This window comes from Etheostoma cragini, chromosome 12 (genome assembly GCF_013103735.1).
Source record: "Etheostoma cragini isolate CJK2018 chromosome 12, CSU_Ecrag_1.0, whole genome shotgun sequence".
In the NCBI taxonomy this organism is placed as follows: Eukaryota; Metazoa; Chordata; class Actinopteri; order Perciformes; family Percidae; genus Etheostoma; species Etheostoma cragini.
In genome coordinates this window covers 20655135-20675126 of record NC_048418.1, presented here as the reverse complement: position 1 = coordinate 20675126, position 19992 = coordinate 20655135, and the positions used below count along the sequence as shown (strand labels likewise).

The 19992-nt window shown below is 39.2% G+C and overlaps 1 protein-coding gene across 3 annotated transcripts in view; it reads right to left on the bottom strand.

Moving 5' to 3' along the window:
- Positions 1-19992, bottom strand: part of tep1 (telomerase-associated protein 1) — a 39195-nt gene that overhangs the window by 12117 nt on the left and 7086 nt on the right. For all 3 annotated transcript variants that reach the window (XM_034887137.1, XM_034887139.1, XM_034887138.1), the window contains 29 exons: positions 19668-19777; positions 19416-19494; positions 18008-18200; positions 16854-17124; positions 16568-16720; positions 16088-16159; positions 15034-15155; positions 14771-14839; positions 13182-13325; positions 12776-13067; positions 12404-12525; positions 11453-11566; positions 11199-11316; positions 10071-10259; positions 8555-8742; positions 8323-8464; positions 7135-7314; positions 6879-6971; positions 5998-6133; positions 5731-5890; positions 5272-5405; positions 5085-5173; positions 4656-4770; positions 4424-4450; positions 4136-4346; positions 3680-3800; positions 2121-2245; positions 1908-2007; positions 1094-1249 (listed from right to left, as the gene is read on the bottom strand). In XM_034887137.1, the coding sequence (XP_034743028.1) occupies positions 1094-1249; positions 1908-2007; positions 2121-2245; positions 3680-3800; positions 4136-4346; positions 4424-4450; positions 4656-4770; positions 5085-5173; positions 5272-5405; positions 5731-5890; positions 5998-6133; positions 6879-6971; positions 7135-7314; positions 8323-8464; positions 8555-8742; positions 10071-10259; positions 11199-11316; positions 11453-11566; positions 12404-12525; positions 12776-13067; positions 13182-13325; positions 14771-14839; positions 15034-15155; positions 16088-16159; positions 16568-16720; positions 16854-17124; positions 18008-18200; positions 19416-19494; positions 19668-19777 (4025 nt within the window). The remainder of the gene's footprint in view (positions 1-1093; positions 1250-1907; positions 2008-2120; positions 2246-3679; positions 3801-4135; positions 4347-4423; positions 4451-4655; positions 4771-5084; positions 5174-5271; positions 5406-5730; positions 5891-5997; positions 6134-6878; positions 6972-7134; positions 7315-8322; positions 8465-8554; positions 8743-10070; positions 10260-11198; positions 11317-11452; positions 11567-12403; positions 12526-12775; positions 13068-13181; positions 13326-14770; positions 14840-15033; positions 15156-16087; positions 16160-16567; positions 16721-16853; positions 17125-18007; positions 18201-19415; positions 19495-19667; positions 19778-19992) is intronic.

Genomic DNA, 19992 nt, shown 5'->3' with positions numbered 1-19992 from the left:
CTGTTAGGCTAACTGAAATAGAACCATGCCTATCTCTATGTATGGTGAAGGGTATGTGATTATGGAGGGGGGGGGGGGTATTTTAATGCCAAAGGCCTAGTGAACTTTATCAGGATGCATGGTGTCCTGGATCCATTAAATAACTGGCCTTTAATAATACAAATCTGCCTGCTTCTATGGGAATTTCACATAGGGGTGTGTAGAGCCCGACCAATAAAGGATTTTTAAGGCCAATACCGAAACAAACATTTGGTTATTCAAAAATTAAAAACTATATTTATTTTTTTTAATCCAAAATTGCGTAACAAAACATAAACAGATTCCCCTAACATTAGTTATTTGTAGTTATTTATGAGTTCTCACTAAAATAATATGATAATATTTTGTCTTATTGCCAGAACAGAACAGAGGAACATCAAAATATATTAAAGTTCTGGTAAATAAAATGAAAACACAATACTGCAACCGACAGGTATGCTGTAGGGCACTCTACAACATACCCGTTGGCAACACTCTGATACAGAAGGAAATTGCCTAATATCAGCCGATAATATCAGCCAGCCAAAATATCGGCCTGCAGAAATATAACATTTATTTCGGATATATTTTTTATTCACTTGGTGTCCATAAAGATTGGATTTTTCCATTTTTTAAATTAAGGCATTAAGAATAATTTCAGAAAGATGATTTTGTTATTCTTTTTTGTACTCCACCAATGTAGCGGCACACTCTTAGAACTTTGTCAAAGACAATGGACAGTAAGGTAAAAAGTCAAAATGAATGTAACAGCAGCACAGATATCCTTTTTTTTTGTTCCTCATGTTCTTCTGCCATGCCAAAACCTAGCGCCTAAATTACCCACAATGCAACTGGACTTGAATTGTTGTCTTTTTAAATTAGAGTGTGTGGTCTTGACCTACTCTTATCCTTATAAATCCAGAGATACCTTCTGTTATAATTTGACACTATAAATTAGGTTGAATTGAAATCCTATAATGTTTATTTATTATCTTTTGTTGCAGTTTCATAATTATTACATTTCATTCGATGTAGTGAGCATTAAACTCAGTATGCGACTATCTTTATAGCTCACCGTGAGAGTTTTGTTCTGAAGCCAGTTCCACACAATCACGTTCCCATTCCAACATCCAGCAGCCAGCAGGTGACCCTCTGGGTCAAAGGTCACACAGTTCAAAGGGCTGGAGCTGGGCAGGGCCGCAACCTCATTACCTTTAGTAGAGGACCACACCTGAAATAGCGGAAACACGCTTACGTTAAGAGAGTTATATTTTAATTAACGTGCAATTTGGTAAAAGTTGACAGTATAATTAATCTATAAAGTAATCTGTTTTAGATATTTGGATTAGGGCTACACAATATATTTTTTTATTTTATCTTCATCGCAATATTAACTGGAGCAATAAACATTGTGAAAAGATGCAACACATCGCAAAAGACACTCAGATTGTTTTGTGTTAGTTGAAAGAAAATATAATTCGTTCATTTTTTTGTGGTGCCTTTTATATTCAATTCCATGTTCAATTTGTTAAATAAAAGACTGTTTTATTGAGAATAGTGTTTTATTTCCAGTTGTTTTAAATTAAACAAGCAATAAGTTTTAGCAGAATACTGAAAGCAGCAGAACTGAGTACACTAATATTAGTTATTGCTATTGCGATATTCAACGATGCTATGGCATATCACGTATTTTCCTCAACTCGTGGTGCAGATTCCCATTAGCTGCAACAAAGTGGCTTCTAGTCTTCCTGGGGCACACATGAAATAAACTGCTGTCTCAAATCACACAGAATACATGGAACAAAAAAGGCAGGATAAAGAGGCACTAACACAAAACACAAGCAACTGATTTGCCAGCAAAAGTTGAATGTGATTTGTTTGAGACTAACTTTCAGCATGAAGTCCAGAGACACTGTTGCAATGTTCTTCCTGTCTGCAGTGATATCACTGGCGGTTATTATATTAGTGTGGCCCTCAATAAGAGCAGTCCTGCAAGAAGAAGAAATTCAAAACATCAGTAGCCTGAGCTGTATTTGAAGAAAAACCCCAGATTCATACAGTCTGAGGTATTTTGGAAATTTTCCTTCAGACTCTATCCTCACCTGCAGCCATTCGCGATGTCCCAGATCTCTATTCGTCCATCAAAGGAGGTGGTAGCAAGACGTCCATCCTTAAGAAATACACAGCTGGAGATGCCGTCACAGCTGCTCACCAGAGATTTTACTTCCTGTGTACAGCCAGGAGAGAGTTGATATAAGACAGCTTTGTTGCTTCTTTTTTTTCTCAGCGTGGGACAACTGAACAGTAATTCTTTTCAGACTTACAACATGAAACATTTGCAATAAGTGTGTTTACATGCACTACAATCAAATTTTGCAGGAATCAGAAAGAATTATTGGTAGATTTTATCAGCTAGTTTTCAGACAGCGGCGTGCCATCTGATTACTGAGATAATGCACTGACACATGGGTTTTACTACAGTTAATTACAGTGCATGGGAACGTGATATTCTATGCACACGATGTTTGGTTGTCACGTGTACATGTTTATGTACTGAATGTGAGTTGATAATGAACAATGTGTAATCATGTAAAGTCTACAATTGGTTAGTCTGGATCAACAGAAGTATATTTCCTGGATAAAGCCTTTGCCCCCTCACTTCTGCTCTCTGTGTGATGCCGTTCTCAAAATCCCTTTGTTATGGGAAACATCAACAACCTTTGAGCTAGCAAGCTACACACTGAACATGGCAGGTTTTGAAGAAGATTTGGATCGTGCAACAAGGCAGGTCTGCTTGTTTCTTTTCGTGAATGTCTATGGCATTTCTTTCTAACCAGGACCGATTGGTGGGATTGCTGTAGGCAAAGTACACACAGCGATACACTGGTAAGAGCAAAAAATTTTAAACTATATATCCAGCTAATTTAAATCGCTCACACTACTAAGCCCTCCTCTCTTCTGTGGAGTGCAAATGTTCCACCAAAACAAGATCCTACTCAAGACAATTTTGCAGAGCCAACGTGTCTGCGTCCGCAGTTTAGCGCCGCCCAAAATTGTGACTAAGGCTGCAACTAACGATTACTTTCATAGTTGATTAATCTCTTGATTATTTTTCTCAAATGATCGATAATTAGTTGTTTGGTCTATAACATGTCAGAAAATGGTGAAGAATGTGAATCAGTGTTGGCCAAACGCACAAGGTGACGTACTCAAATGTCTCGTCAAAGATATTCAGTTTACTGTCACAGAGGAGAGAAGAAACTAGAAAATATTAACATTTAACAAGCTGAAATCAAAGATTTTTTTTTTACTTTGTCTTAAATTAATCAAACCGAATCGATTATCATAATAGTTGAAGATTAATTTAAAAGTTGACAACTAATCAATTGATCTTTGCATGTCAAATTGTGACTGGATTAAAGAAACCCAAAGTGTTTTTTCTCCTAACCCTAACAGAAAGTATCTGTGGTGTAGCCAGACCTTACACTGTGGCAATGGGACACTAACAAATTGGTAAAGATCGCTACTCATTGGCCAAATAGAAACTATCAACACAAACAAAACAGTCGAGGATGTGTGACATGATGAAAAAGTGACGCAATGAAGAAGCAACCAAAGGGAGGCCAAAAAAGTACATTTCTACTGGAAAATGTATTTCTACCTGTCCTGTTTGGGTGTTGATGAAATGCAGCATTCCCTGTCCAGTGCCGACCACCATCAGCTCTCCATCCGAGCTCACAACCACACAGGTGGGTTCAGAGGAGAAGGTGGACACCAGCTCACTGCCATGAAACACACCAGACCATTGACAAATTCCTAGATATCAATAACAAATTAAACCCCTGCCCAGACTCAGATTTGGCACATCCTAAGGAAAGCTCATTGTGGGACTGGCTCTAGTGGCTGTAATTCTGCACAAAGGCTGAACTGGTTTTAGTGGGCCACTAAGGTCTATATACAAGCAAAAGAGTACCATGTCATGGGACCTTTAACCTAATTGATATCAAATCAGAAATGTAATCAAATCAGGTTCTTGTGAATCGGAATCAATTTGATCTGGCAAATCACAGACAATAGCCAGCCCTACTTCGAACCACCTTGCAGACGACCTGCTTACCTGTTCTCCTGAAGAATCTGACTGTCATTGTTTAGCCACTCAACTACTCGGGCACCTTCCTTTCCCATCAGGCCTTGTGCCCAGGTGTGAGCAGAGGTCTCTGGAGGCTCGTTGAGGGCTTGCTGAAGGAAAAGAGGCGGCCAGGAGGAGAGCAGGGGGCCGTGACGCCGCAGGAAACTCCGGCAGTCGTCTAGAGGACCCTGGAAGCCAACTGAGAGCACAAAGAGAAACTAGTAGGGAATAAAACACACTTATATACGTATGTTATGTATTGTTTTAAGCACTTACATGAAGGTGTAGACTTAAGCTCATTATCTACAAGAAAGGCAAAATTTGACAGGACACAAATCTTAGGATTTACTGTTTAGCCAACATTTTTCAAGGGGAGGTTTGCAGAGCAAAAATGTCAAATTCATTGAAATGCACACATGAAGGATTAAATGGAGAACGTTCTAAAAAGCAGCCAAACTATCAAAAGGTGTTACCACATTCATCATACAGTATCGTTATGCATCCTCACCATACAAGTTGTAGGTCTCCAAGAGGGAGTGCAGGAGGCCGTGGCGTACGTTAGCATACAGGAAGTAGTAGCTGGAGAGCAGGGAATGAAGCGCCTCCAGCTGGCCACTTTGAATCTGACCAAAACCAAAAGAAGGCTGTTAAAATCAAGCGCAAAATCATGATAAACGGCTAGAGCGAGTTGCTACCAGTCAGTCTCTCATTTCTGTACAGTCTTGTTCCTTTGACTTTTTTGCCATTGTTTTTGTTTTTTTGCACCCAATCAAATGTTTCTTGGTCAAGACTCATCTCATAGCCGAGTTGACTTAGTTCCAAGCTTAAAACTCGTTATATAGGCATTAAATGAAACATCAATTGAGATATCCCAACACTTTGTCTGTACATCAAAGCAGCTGTGTTGTATTGTGGGTGGTGATGGCAGATGACTAACCAGGCTGGAAGGCAGGTGCAGTACAGAGTTGGCCTCACATTGAAGGAAGGTATCTGTGCCCTGCGGGTTGGCTAGGGCCCACAGATGAGCTGAGAAAAAGGGACAGTAGAGTGGCAAAAGACTAATTAATTTAAACAGTAACTAATACTTACTTGTACTGCATTAAAACAGACTGTGTGTATTTTACCTGCCAGTACGAGGTGAGCTCTGGTTCTGTCACTTTCTGTTGGCATGAGGAAGTCCTCAAAGGCCCTCCTCACCTCCGGGTTGGTTAGAGCCAGCAGGTCGTCAGTGTTGTGGCAATGAGACGGACCAATTAGGCTGCAGATAAGATTTAGATCCTTTAGGACTGTTGTCTATAATTGGACTCAGACCTCAGCATACTGTATCTAAACAGACCAAATGTGTATTCCCTCTAACATGGAGGAAATCTAAAAGCACACAGTCAATAAACATCCATGAAATGGTGATCAAGCATTTATGATTGTGATTATAAAGTGTATCCAATTTAATTGAAAAGGGCAAAAGATAAAATAAACTACCCTTTCTATAACGTAAAGTACAAGAGAGTAAAGATAAAAAGAGACAGCTAAGTGCAAGCATACTTTGAGTTTTGCACCACTTCTAACTAACATCGGATTCGTACCTTTGTAAGCTCTGCACTATACGGGTGAAAGTCGCCATGGGAATGCGTCCTTTGGGCTTCCTGGACAGTTGCAGTACTTCCTGCCATGTGACCTGTCCATCCCGTGAGGACAAGTCATTGCATGTGTTCAGTACAGAGTACAAGTCTCTTTCCCTCAGGCCTGTCGATGAAGCCAAAGACAGTTCAGCAAATCAACGCTTTGGTTACAATATCCCTTTAAATTTTATAGCACTTATAGCAAAAAAAAAAAAAGCATGGTCATCTTACCAGCGGTGCTGACAGTGAGAGCTGCCAGAGCCCCGCGAAGTCCCAGCATTCCTCTGTACTGGGAGCAGACTCTGTCCAGGCTGTAATGCACCAACTGGCTCAGAGACTGAGGCAAGCCCTCGAGGCTCTCCTTCAACTGAGACACAGAGACAAAGTGATAATTAATATAAATATAAAATATAAATAAATAAACAATAATCTTTGGCTCAATTAAAAAATACTCTTGACAAAATAACAAACAATAAATGAATGGCAATGTCAGTCTGCCAGTGTGTAGCTTGGTCTGCACATCACTTCACACTGGAATAACGCCTATTTGAAAGATTGCCATGAAGTTTGCTCCCTACGACCCTGGAGGCTTCATTCTGTTGCCTGAGGTGATTCTCTGACTTTTCTTCTTCAACTATTAGCTGGATTGTTGTGAAATTGCGTTCACACATTCATGGTCCAGAGAGGAAAACATTGAAGACCCCCTGGCCTGTCATTTAGCTACATCATCAGGTCACCATTTCATTCTGTCCTATACTTTGGTTTATAATCAAATACCTGTTAACCTACTGGCATTCCATCAGCCTCAGCTGCAATTTGTGTGTAACGCTAATGATCACAACACACCTGCTATTGCATGATCATTCTGTCATTATCATTACGAGCATGTTAGCATGCTGATGTGAGCATTTAGCTCAGTCTCAAAGAGCCGCAAGCAAATTTGGTTTTAATATTGACATTAATGCTTTCTGTTATTAGCTTTCTGTACCTGTGTTACATAAGGTTACATATAGGCATCTACCCTATACAGTACATAGCATTGCTACGTGGAAGTATAGTAGTTACCAGTAAATACCACTGTGGAAGTGTCTAAAATACATTTATATATTTACCTTATCAAAAGAGGCAAAATTCCTCAGGTCTTCACAGGCTAGGTGCAGGTAGAGAGGACTGGATGCTCCCTTCTTCGTTATCAGCGCCTGGAGCTGGATGAGCAGACAGAGCATAGTTTGAGGGTTGGATTAGCATTAGATTAAAGAATGTAGTGCAAACACTTGAGTATCATTTGCAGCCTCAAGCATATGAGCAATGTTTGGAGATGCACCACTGTCAGAGCGCACAAAATAGTGTGAAACACATGAGAAGTACCTGGTTGTTGAATGCAGAGTCACTGAGTTTCTTCCCAAAGGTGTCCAGGCCCTTCTGAACTATCTCCCTCCGGTCCGGCATGGTAAGCTGTCCCAGTGAAAACAGGACGGTGCTTTTTTTCTTGGCCAGGGTTTGTAGCAGCATTGCTTTGGTTGGGATGCTCACTACCAAACAAACACCCTGATTAGAGAAAAAGAGAATCTGGGTTTTACTGTAGCACACAAAGGCCTAAAAAGTCAATCAGTGTAGACAATACATTTTTGTCCGGCATTCTAACCATGTTCGGTTTTGTTACCTTGTCGACAAAATATTAGAATGTCTCTGCTCTGACATTGTACACACGTCAGATTATTTATGCTGACAAGATTTTAAAAGCATTTCTTGGTAAAAAAAATGAGCTGTAACAAAATTCAGGCCTATCCATGTCAAACAGTAAGAAGACATTTGGTAACACTTTACTTGAAGGTATCTACTTAAGAGTGACATGGCACTGTCATGAAAACACATCACAGTCATGAAACATGAACCCTAACCTTTTACCCTAACCCTAACAAGAACTTGTTATTAAAACCGAATGACACTTACTAAAAGAAGTGTTATGTCAGAAACATTTATGACTTGTTAATAATGTTTTATGACACTTTTATGTAGATACCTTCAAATAAAGTCTAACCAAACATTTCTTCAAACTGCTGTAACATCGATCTTTATTAGTTGAATAAACACATTTGAGTTATGATTATGCAGATTTGGACGGCTGTGGGTCAGGAGGTAGAGTGGGTTGTCCAATAACCATGAGGTTGACAGTTGGATCCCAGGCTCCTCCTGTCCCCATGTCAAACTGTCCCTAAGCAAGACACTGAACCCCAAGTTGCTACAGATGTCAGGCCAGCCTCTTGCATGGCAGCTCCACCACCTTTGGTGTATGATGTGTGAATGGGCAAATGAGAAACACATTGTAATGATCTGGATTCAAGTATTGATTATGCAGGATCCAATATTATCGATACATATCGTGTGTGCGAAGCGAGGTAAATGCCTGGAAGAGCTCAGCTATTAAACTGACAAATCATAATTAAGCTGGTTTTGCAAAGTTTATATAAATGCTTAAATTGGCAAATTATATAGTTTTGTATCAATTGGAGGCCCCTGAACGTTTTCCTTCAGTTTCCTATCCGTATAACTGACCTGCGGAAGCTGCTGTGGGATCCAATCAGAGCTGAGCAGACCTCTTCCATCTTGGACTAGATCCACCCCATCGACGAGCAGCACTAGAGGTTTAGTCTTCTTTATATCACTCAAACTGGAGTGAAATTCTGAAAGCAAATCTCTGACAAAAAAAAAAAAAACAATAGCTATTAATGCACAGACAATATGAAATTCCTGTAAACTATTTTAAGGACAATTTAAATCTTGCTACTTGTTAGAACGGGGAAGAGGCGATTCCTCCTCAGTGTTCTTCATCTTCCTCAACCACTGAACGAGGCATCGAAGTAGGTTTCCCACAGAGCGTGCTGATTGGCTGGCAGCCGTAGAGTAGGAGATGACATCACAGACAAGGTTTTTCCTGGACTTCCCTCCAGCCCTGAGGGTGTCTGCTAGAGCAGCCTGTGTGGAGAGAGTTAAAGGCAAATTTCCCATGTTGACAATTTACACCCAATTGTCTGTTTATTAGGTACACCGAGCAAAGACGAATGTAGGCTAATATGACAGTCCTGTAATACATTCTACCATTAAGGTGGGTTTGGGTTTATAACTTTTAGTTTTTTTCAAGCAAAAATGCAAAAAAATTGTTGGTTCTAGCTTGGGCCATGTGAGGATTTGCCACTTTTCTCAGCTCAATATAACTGTATTTGAATCTTTGGCTTTTGGATTCTTGGTCAAACAAAACGAGATATTTCAATCATATGTCATATTCATATGTCATTTTTGGTTCTAAGAAATTGTAACAGGCAATTTTAACAGATGATTACTCAATAATCATTTATGGAAGTCATTTCTTACTGTTAGTTGAAGCCCTACAGTGGTGCTTATAAGTTTCCATGCCCATGCTTAAGTTGACTAAAAAGAGGAATAAAATAAATCATGTTTTAGAAATTTATCTCAACATCTCAATCAAAAAATGAGGAAAAATCCCCAGAGGCAGACACATTTTTATTATTAAAGGCCAGTTATTTCATGGATCCAGGATACTATGCATTCTGATAAAGTTCCCTTGGCCTTTGAAATTAAAATAACCCCCTACCATCACACACCCTTCACCACACATAGAGAATGGCATGGTTGTATTTCAGTTAGACTAATAGCTGGTTTGATTTGCCTTGAGAGATGATTTTATGGAAAGTTCATAATGCCAATCTCTATGTTTGGGGAAGGGTGTGTGATGATGTGGGGTTATTTTAATTCCAAAGGCCAAGGGAACTTTATCAGGATGCATAGTATCCTGGATCCATGACATAACTAGCCTTTAATAATAAATATTTGCCTGCCTCTATGGGAATTTAAAATAGGGGTACGTATACATATTCCCCCCTGTATTTTGAGGAAGAACATTTATTACATTATTCATTCACAAAGAAAATTGGTGTCCTTAAAGGTTGGATTTTACCAATTTTTTTTAATTAAGGCGTTAAGATAAATTTCCAAAACAGGATTTTTTTATTTCTCTTTTTAGTCAACTTAAGCATGGGCATGTAAATTTGTGAGCACAACTGTATATAAAACCAGGCAGCCCTGATCATCGCATATCACATTTAAATCCATACAACCAATATTTACAATTGATTAAGAAAAATAATAACTTGGACTATAAGTGATGAGTATCGAGCATATCAGTGTTTTCTCCTTTCAGCAGTCAGATCTGAGTGTATACATGTAACAGGTTAGAATCCCTGATAGAAAAATATGGTAGAATATCATTGCTTTGAGAAATTTACCATGAAGACAGTTTTGCCCTCTCCAGGTCCTCCCTCCACCACCATAATACCCCCTTTGGCCTGGGCCTGCTCCACTATCTCCACAGCCCCAGACAGCTGCTTGGCCCTGCCGAAGAACTGCCTCTGCAACGCCCCCTGGTGCAACTCCTGCTCCATCACGTCGGACAAAGCCTCTGCCTCGGCATCCTCCTGTCAGACGGAGAGAAATGAGGGGTTTATTTACTTCAACTAAACGGTAACTGTGTTGACAAATGTCCCAGGATACCTCTTTAGTTAGAAATTATATCAATCAGTATTTCCTAAAACAGTTCTGCCAGGTAGACATGTTGGACCACTTTAGAAAAGATACATAGATTAAACTATCCAACAGTATATGAAGCAGTTTTAAATATATCAAAATAAACCAATTTAAATTTAAAAAAAAGTACATTCAAATTTAAATTTAAAATGACACGAGTATAGAGCAACTCTGGGTCCCAACTTTGGACTTAAACATGGCTGGGGGGGGGGGGGGGGGGGGGGGGGGGGGGGGGGGGGGGGGGGGCGTCTGTGATTTCCCTCAAACTGCTGTCCACCATCCTGTTGAAAACATCTTCCTCTTTGGCTTGTTAACTTCTGTTCAACTTTCCCTCGTTCAGTTGTTGAGCGCCAACTTGAGGAGCCATGAAGTAGCCACCATGGGAGCAGGGAAATCTATTCATAGCGCCTTATTTTATTCATTAAAATATCAATAATTGGATGTGTATCAATTCTCTCATTGCACAAAAGACAACAATCTATTGCTGTATGGAAATTTGTTTTCACCCCTATTAGACATCATTATTACTAATAATCCAAATACATAATAATAAAAAACTGACAGGGGTCAATATGTATAATAAAGCTATAGTGCGTAGTTTCTGTCTCCCCATGAGAAATTCTAAGTAAAGACAACAACACTGTTGGCGCGTCCACATGATACAAGCCTTCTGTTACTTGTTGTTGATACTTTTTACAGTGTGGTATTGCTACTTTTACTTAGGTAAATTACTATTAGAATTACTTCTTCCGCCCCTGGTTTCACATAGCTTAGTTTGCTTAATGAAGAGTTTGGAAAGTGTAATCGACTGAATGGTCAGAGTGACTAACTTCCACAAACTGCTTTACTACAGCCGCCCACAGGTCTTCCAGCACAGCTTTGCCAAAGTCCTCCAGGTTTTTCAGATAGGGATTCCCCCCCACAACGCCGCCCCACTCACACGAGTAACTAGGACAGAAAAACAGACAAGTAGACTCAGCTTAGCTCTCACAAACACTGCTTTTAAAATAAAAGTCTTAAATGAGAAGTATTCTTAAAGAATAGTAACTATTGTTTAACTCTGTTTTTAGGACAGATGACTCACTTTTCAGTGACTTGGACTCCACTGGCCCTGATGCTATTCTTCAGCGAGGCCATTTTACACTCAGCCTCCTTCGATTCAGCAACAAAGTCAGATTTCCACGCCACAGGAACTAATCTGAGAAACATCGGAGGAAAATTGAATTATAACATAAAATACTTGAATAAATTCACAGCAAACTGTTTAGTAGAACAGCACTGAAACCAACTGAATGGAAACATAAACATCCTATGTCTGTTTTTAAAATGTTGTTTTTTAATTAAATGATTCAGTTACTCAAACTTAAAAGATCCAACATTCAACACTTTTTTAATTCATTTCAAACTGGCTCCTAGAAAACCAGAGATGCACTCACTTTTAATTGTCACACATTTCATCACCCATACACTTTCACTTTTAAATTGAATGCAGTATAGAGGTGAATGAATGTCTTTGTCATCAGGTATTTTTGTTTTGTTTTGTTTGCTTTATCAATGTATATGTCACCATTGCGTGTACCTTTTAAATTATAGTGAATGAGTGCTGTATGACTGCTGGCCGTATCAAATAAACCTAATGAAAAAAATATTGTCCTGATAACTAAGGTCTAGGGGATATATAAGTATCGTAAAAGGGTCAAAATGGTCATTCTACAGTCAAATGCACAACAGGCTACAACATGTTACCCGTTGTTGACCTAAGGGGCGTCACCCAGAACACAATTGACCAATCAGAAGAGAGGAACATGACTATTAATAAGTCAGCCCAAAATCAACCTGCGCTTAGCAGAGCTTCTAAGAGGGGAGCTGTAAAACTGCATTGAGATGTTTTTTTGGTAATTAAAACCACAAATATATCTTCTTAAGGATATCAAAACTTCAATTAAAACTCCAGAAAGGTGTAACAAATGTGAGGTTTAAACTTTATAAAGAGAAAAGTTAGACAAATGTGTGAATGTGAGCATGGATTACATACTTGGAGATATTTGGATCTCTGAAGTAGCCGAGCATTCGCTGTTGTACTGTGTCGGGGTAAAGAGCCTGGAACTGCCGAATCTCCATCTCTGTGATGGACAGGCCGGCTGGGGCCGACGCCAGCTGCACAACAACAAATAAATCATGCATTGTTGCATTATTTTAGAGAGAATATCTTAAATAGAAATTCACATCTAAAAACAGACACTCTCATCCTCTTTTACTTTAAAATATAAAATGTAGTTTGATTATATGAATAATTCATGCGAGACTACAAACATTCTAGCTTATCGCGATATTCAACAATATCACATATTTCACTCATATCATGCAGCCCTTATATTTACACTGATGTTATAATACCAAGTCTTACCCAGCTGTGCTGTGGCAGGTCAGGCAGGACAGGCTTAGGAGGCACCAGGCCGTACCGCTCCCCCAGGATGCCTACCATCATTTGGCTGCGACACACCTCTGACAGGCACAGCTCGGTGGCCCGGCCCGACTCCTCCTCTGTCACGCCCCATCGCAGCTCTACCTCCTGCAGGTAAAGGCAGTGCGGGGCAGCACGACGCCGGAGCTCCGGGAAAACGCTCCGCACCAAGATGTCGCGCTCGGCATGCATGTCTCTGAAGGTGGAGGAGATAAACACACGGACGCCTCGCCACCTGACGACGGAGACAGTGTTAAACCAGCAGGGGAAAATAAATGTCTCCTGGACGTCAACGTTAAGATGAAAGCTGTTCTGATTTTTATTTTCTTTGCAACAAAATAAAAGTTACCTTAAGTTGGGGCTGGCTGGTATCGGAACAACACTGTTTGTGGTCTGAGGGCCTTTATGTCCCTCTGGTGGTGGGACGTTGTACAGTTTGTCTAAATGCTCAACATGGTCCAGCAGCCTGGATGATCCTCGTTCTGCCACAAACCTGGTAACATAGTTAAAGAAATAGTTAAAGGTCCCATATCATGATCATTTTCCCGTCCATGCTTGTCGTTTGGGTTTCTTCTAGAACATTTTTACAAGCTTTAATGTTTTTTTAAACTGTCTGTCTGGATATAGCTGTATCTCTAGCATTCTGTCTGAAACACTAAGTTTTAGTGCCTGTCTCTTTAAGCCCCCTTCGTGAAACAGCCCAGTCTGCTCTGATTGGTCAGTGTTTCCCCATCTTCTCAATCTGCACCATCACTGCATCCGGGGTCACGCCCCTTCCGGTGAACCTCATTGGACCTTATTTCGCTTAAACAGTTTACCATTAAACTGAGAATTTCTTCGGTTAAAAAAATTATCTTTTAAATTGACAAAACATAACATTTGTAATCTATGCCACAATTCAAATGGGATAAAAAATAATTTGCCTCCCCCCATTCATATTTTTTCCGAATTAAGGTCCTTAGGACCGGAAGTAGAAGGGCGTGACTTCGGCTCTCATATATAGTATAGCTGTGACATCACAACCATACAGAAGTCCTGACGACTCATTTTAAGGCAGTTTTTGAATACGGGCTGTGTGCATTTCTCTGGGGCTTGAACATCTTGCTACTTTTACAGAATTTATATTGTACCTCAACCTGCTTCATAATTAAAAAAAGACATGTATTTGACACCTTTTACAATTTACTTTAAACATTAACACTTATGTCTGGCGAGAGTTAGTCCAGAAGATCATACCACTCTCGTGTCTTTTGAAATATGGAGCTACAGTATATCCAGCAGCCGGTTAGCTTAGCTTAGCATAATGACTGTAAACTGCTAACAGATAGTCTGGACCTTTCGAAATTTCACAAAATATACCTGTCAGCACACTAATGTTTACTAATTTTGTATACTCTGTATATAAACTGAAGTGTAGCCCTACAAATAACAATTTCCTGTTTGGCTGATGGCTTGTGGCCCCATTCCAACATAGTTTTAAAATCAAATCTGAGTGATCACAAGTGGACAGCTCTAAGTACGTGGGTTCCCACCTGGCAGTAGAATGTGCCTCCCTTAAATTCTGTGCCAGACTATTTCTTGGCAAGGACCAGCGGTTTCCTGGTTGTTTTCACCCTTCTGTTATTGTACAGATCAAACAACCAAGATAACATGTTAACTAGTGGGCTTGTGGTGCTGGCAAGTGCATTTTGTCACCTTCAAACTGAGCCAAGCTAGCTGTTTCCAGTTGTTGTGCTAAGCTAAGCTAACCAGCTGCTGGCTCCAGCTTCATATTTAACAGACAGATAAGTATTAGTAATATAAATCCTATTGAGTTTCTATCACAATCAGAATGCCAACAGTTTGCTTTAAAGTCCCATCAAACTTAACATTTCTTCCATTTATATTAATCCTCTAATTCAGTTTTTTTGGAAAGAAGTGAGCAAACAGACATTTTACCTCAGCATTTGTTCACTGAAGCCGGACAGCTTCACACAGTTCCTTTCAGGGATTACCTCGTCTGGCATACTGCAAGTCGAGGATACATCAAGAAATACATTCAAGTTAGAAAGAGGAAAAAACACAAACCAGCAGAGAGCCAAATGGTATTATTTTTCGTTTGAGGCTGTTCTGTACATTTTTTATGCAACAAATATTAAAAATGACCTGTCTATGCTAACAGAAACATTGCAAGAAAGCAGAGAGGGTGGTTAATTCATTACCTCTGTAACAAGAAGATCTGAACCACAAGGGCTTTGTTGTTAACGTCCTTCCGGTAGCTGTTGATGGTCCACTCCACTTCATGATTGACACATTGGTCAGTTAGCATGATGATGTTGTCCACCTGAGATATATAAGCATTAGGCCAAAGATAACAAGGACACAGTACTGTGTAAAGCAGCGGCCTTTGACTTTTTTTATTGATAAAAATCGTGTCATTGACCCAAAACTCAGACCGGATTTTAGGACTTAGGACATAGTTGTCCAAATTAGGCCAGTATTTTATAACTGCATGTTAATAGGCAGATGTGTGCCATCTACAAACAAGGAACGTACTGTAAAAGCTGCTGCAATTGTGTCACGAGTGCCCCCTGCAGGCAAATAATATTATGACTCAAGTGTGTCTTTATTAATTTTAATAAAGCTGCTGTTTACTCCTGAGGGAAGAGAGTGTACACCTGAGGGGGATCGTAAACATTTTTTTAATTAATAGAAGAAACAGGAGAGGGTAGAGTCAGTTAAAATATGTTCTGTCTGAGGTGCTATATTTTGAATTTTTTATTGAAGTATCATTGAAATAACTTTAAAATCTATTTTTTTATTGACACAGGATGTAGGTAGTATTAACTGTAAAACCTAAAAAACACAGAAAGACACCACAGCTGAAAATAAAATAAAACTGACTTAAACACCTATTGCCTGCAACAGCTAGAACCTTCTGTGGCAACAGGGACAAGTGTAAACTTCTGTACTTCAACTGCCATTTTTTCCCTTAATAGCTTTGTCTTCGTCCGATAAATGTGCATGACTGAGCGGCAGGACAGTTTCATCAGGTGCTTCATATCTATTCAAATTGGTTTTAAATTATATATTTGTAAATCATAGCTGTTAAACTTTCTACACATATTTGTTTGTCCCTTTCAGGCAACGTTCATCATAGAGTCTTTGAGATGTTTAACATTTGTTGTGTTAGCATCTATCGTTAGAAATAAGGACAGCATGATCTTTTTTTTATTTAACAACAAAAAACAACTCTGTATATACAAATAAACTAACCTTGTTTTTCTTGGTAAACATTCTTGGGAGGGTAAACCGGTCCATGTTTTCACTTGGCGTCTCTATTAGTACCTGTGAAAACAAATCTTTTCATTAACAAAGGCAATTCAGTAGTGTCCATCCTTATCTTGACACTGAAGTTTCGGAAGTTAGAGGTTTTCTAAGTTTCTTTCTTTGATATGCGACCCATTATTGATTTAATTTTGTGTTTTTAATCCTAACTTTTATTGAATTCCCTGTTGTAAAGTGTTTTGAGACCATCTCTTATGTTGATACTGCACTTGAAATAAAATAAAATTGAATATACTGAAGGCGGAGTCCTTACTACACTGTCTTATCAAATAAAAGGCAAAAGGCCACCCAATAAAATATTTTAAAAAGTACTTATTTCTGTTTACTCACTCTACATGAAAGTTAAAATTACAAGTTTCAAGTTAAAGTCGACCACACAAGAATGATTCCTCAGAAAAAAGCCCTGACCTGTATTTGCTTCATCACACTCCTGACATTATCCAAAAGAATATCAGACTTCAGGCTGACTTCTTTACTGCAATTCCAATCATAAATGCAGATCTGACTGTCTTCTGCACTGCTGCCAATCATCAGAGAGAGCAAAACTGCCGCCTCCATTATCTGGGAGAATGTAAAAGGAGAGGAGAGATAAGTAATGAGTTAAAGAAAGTACAGGTGGAACAACACTAATTGGGGTTTTAAGCCAAGTCAAATAAGTAAATCTTCCTTTGTCGCTAATCAAAAGAAAACTCACAGAAGGAGTAAGCTTGTCCTGCTCTTCCTTCTTCTTCTCCCTCCCGCTCTCTTCTTCTTCCTCTGTCTCCTCTTCGTTATTTTGCTCGGGGTCTGGGGGGAGGCAGAAGTCTTGTTTCTGACCCCAGTCGTTATCAGCGTACATCCTAGCGGGGAGCAGGATAATGGTGCGTCCGGGGAGCGGGGGAACATTGTAACGACAGGAGAGCTGCACCGCCGTCTCCAGAGCTTTGCGGTAACGGTCCAACAGAGCGACAGTGTACTGCCTCTGACTGGATGCACAGACACAAAAAACAGAAACAGCAAGCAAGCAAAGTTTATTCATAACGCACGTTTTACAGACACCAGTCACAAAGCACTTGAAAATCAAAGAAATAACATCTGATACGTAATAGTCATGTAGTGTAGGCCTAAATAAAGCAAAGATAAAACACCCAAAAAAATAATTAAGGAGACGTACATTGAACACATATACAACCCAAAGGCCTGACTGAACAGATGGGTTTTAAACGCTTTTTAAAAGAGCTCACATAGTCTAACAACCTTAGGCATAAGTTTCTTTTCAAATTGTCAAATTGTTCCTTTACCTGTTCAAAACAAACAAATTTCGCACCTGAGCAAAAATATAATGCTTGGCTGTATCTTTTGGTGTGCAACCGTTTTGCTGTGATGTTTTTTCCCCTATGTATGTGATTATTTTTGGGCATTTTTAGGCTTTTATTGGACAGGACATCTGAAGACATGAAAGGGGAGAGAGAGAGGGAGAATGACATGTAGCAAATGGCCGCAGTCGGACCCTGGCCCACTGCATCGAGGAGTAAACCTCTGTATATGGGCGCCTGCTCTACCAACTGAATATATCCAGGCGCCCCATCTTTCACTACTTGTTTGAGTTTCTATATAATAGGTGCTGCTGTTTGCTTTGCCTTTTTATAGTCACAGCATTTATCACTGGTCAAGGTAACTAACCAATTGTTTTTCTGTTTATTTTAAACTGCTGTCGCTTCTCTCACTTCCTGTGCACTGGATATATATATATATATATATATATATATATATATAAAATATAAAAATAAAATAAAGTTTAGATTCAAAATGCAATAGATTGGGACAGAATCAGAGAAAATAGCTGGAACTGAAAACACATGTCCATACTTGGCCTTTCTCAGCTGGTCCTTCTTGGCTCGGTAGAGTCGAAAGATAAACGGTACAACAAGCGTCACCCTCAGCCGGCTCCTCGGAGTCGTGTTCCAATCCAGACACTTGAAGCGCTTACTTTTGGGAATCTTATTCAGAATGCCCTTCAGGATCTCTTTAACAGGGGGAACAGCTTTCTCTGATGCCAAGGCTAAAAGAGGAGGAACAGCATGTGTTCTTTGTTGCAGTACATCAGAGGTACACTCGATCAAGGGGCCTTCACGTGATCCGCGGTAAAACTGCTCTGCGCTGGCTGTTCCTATGGGGTGAGCCGCGTTGTCGCTGAACTTTCAAGGTGCAACCAATTCCAGAACGTGTACCTACGCTGCGCTTTGGCTCTCTGCTCTGCGCCCTAGCTCGCCGTTTTACCACGGATCATGTTTAGTAATGCCAATATGTTAGTTTTTAAAAATTCATCACAGTTAATATTGGGCTGTGGTTTTACATTTAAAGCTGGCCAATCATTTGGCATTATTTAGATTTTTTCATATCCTCCATAAATCCAATGAAAGGACTAAGACCAACAAGGTGTTAGTCTGTCTCTCAATAATTTCACATACCCTGACTTGGGCACTCCAGTTCAAGCCAATTTATTTCATTTTAATATATGAATTAATGTAAGATGTTAATGTACGCACCAACCACCAAGGCATATTCCTTGGCAATAAATCCTTTTCCGATTCTGATTTTGATTGGTGGACTGAAGATGTAAATCTTTATTTTTTATTTTTTAATAAACAGTGATTTCTTTATCTTGGTCTTACCTGATAGCAACCTGAACATTTTAGAGTTTTGGATTATAATATTATAATAATTATAAAACAAGACATTTAAGGAGGTCACCTTGTGGTGCAGGATTTTTTGTTGGACATTTCCATGCTAAACTAATCAAGAAAATACTCTGCAGATTAAATTGATAATAATAAATAATAATTAGTCGCAGAGCTATAGTTTACATAAAATGTGTTGACAATAAGAACAATATAAAATATCACCTGCTTTACCCTTTCAAGACCACAGCAACAGAAAACATGCTACTGTTCATTTCGAAATTTTTGATACCAATACTAATTTTATAACATTTAAACAAAAAGATATGACAACATACACATTTCGGCACAAATCTTTTTATCCATTCATGAGCTCCTGCTTTGTAAGCAGGTGAAAATCATTCTGCATGCTTACTGGCTCACTGACTCTGATGAGATTTGCTCCCTAGGTATTGAAATTGGGAATTTTTCGATACTTGAGAGTCCTATCCATATGTATATGTATATGTATATATATATATATATATATATATATATATATATATATACACATATATACATATATACACACACACAGATATAGATAGATTTCTTACCCAAAGTGTTAAGTTCCATGATGACTTTGTAGGCGGCGAGAAATCTGATGGGAAATTGACGGCTCTGAATAACTGCTTTCTGTAAACAAATCAACAACACAGAGTTACATAGAAATCTTCAACTACAAAATAAACCCAACAACAAACTGATGAACACAAGTATGACTCTTTTCTCTAACCAAAGCCCAGTACACTAACTTTGTTATAATCGTTACAATGAGGTTGCAGCACATGCACCCTTCTGGATCTCACCTTGTTGGTCAGTCTGCTGAGGATCTTCTTGTGATGAGCCTCACTGATGCCCTTAGTGATCATGTTCCTCAGGTTCCTCAGCATGGCCATGAATGGAAGAGACTTATTATCTGCACGGTAGAGACATTATTCATCAGTTTGTGTCGTTTTGGATGGTAGAGGTATACAATATCGATTTTGGATTAAAAAATGTGTATGTAAATGTAGTTACTTTTCCCATGTATGTATGTTTGTATGTAGTATGTATAGTATATATACAGTGGGTACGGAAAGTATTCAGACCCCTTTAAATTTTTCACTCTTTGTTTCATTGCAGCCTTTTTCC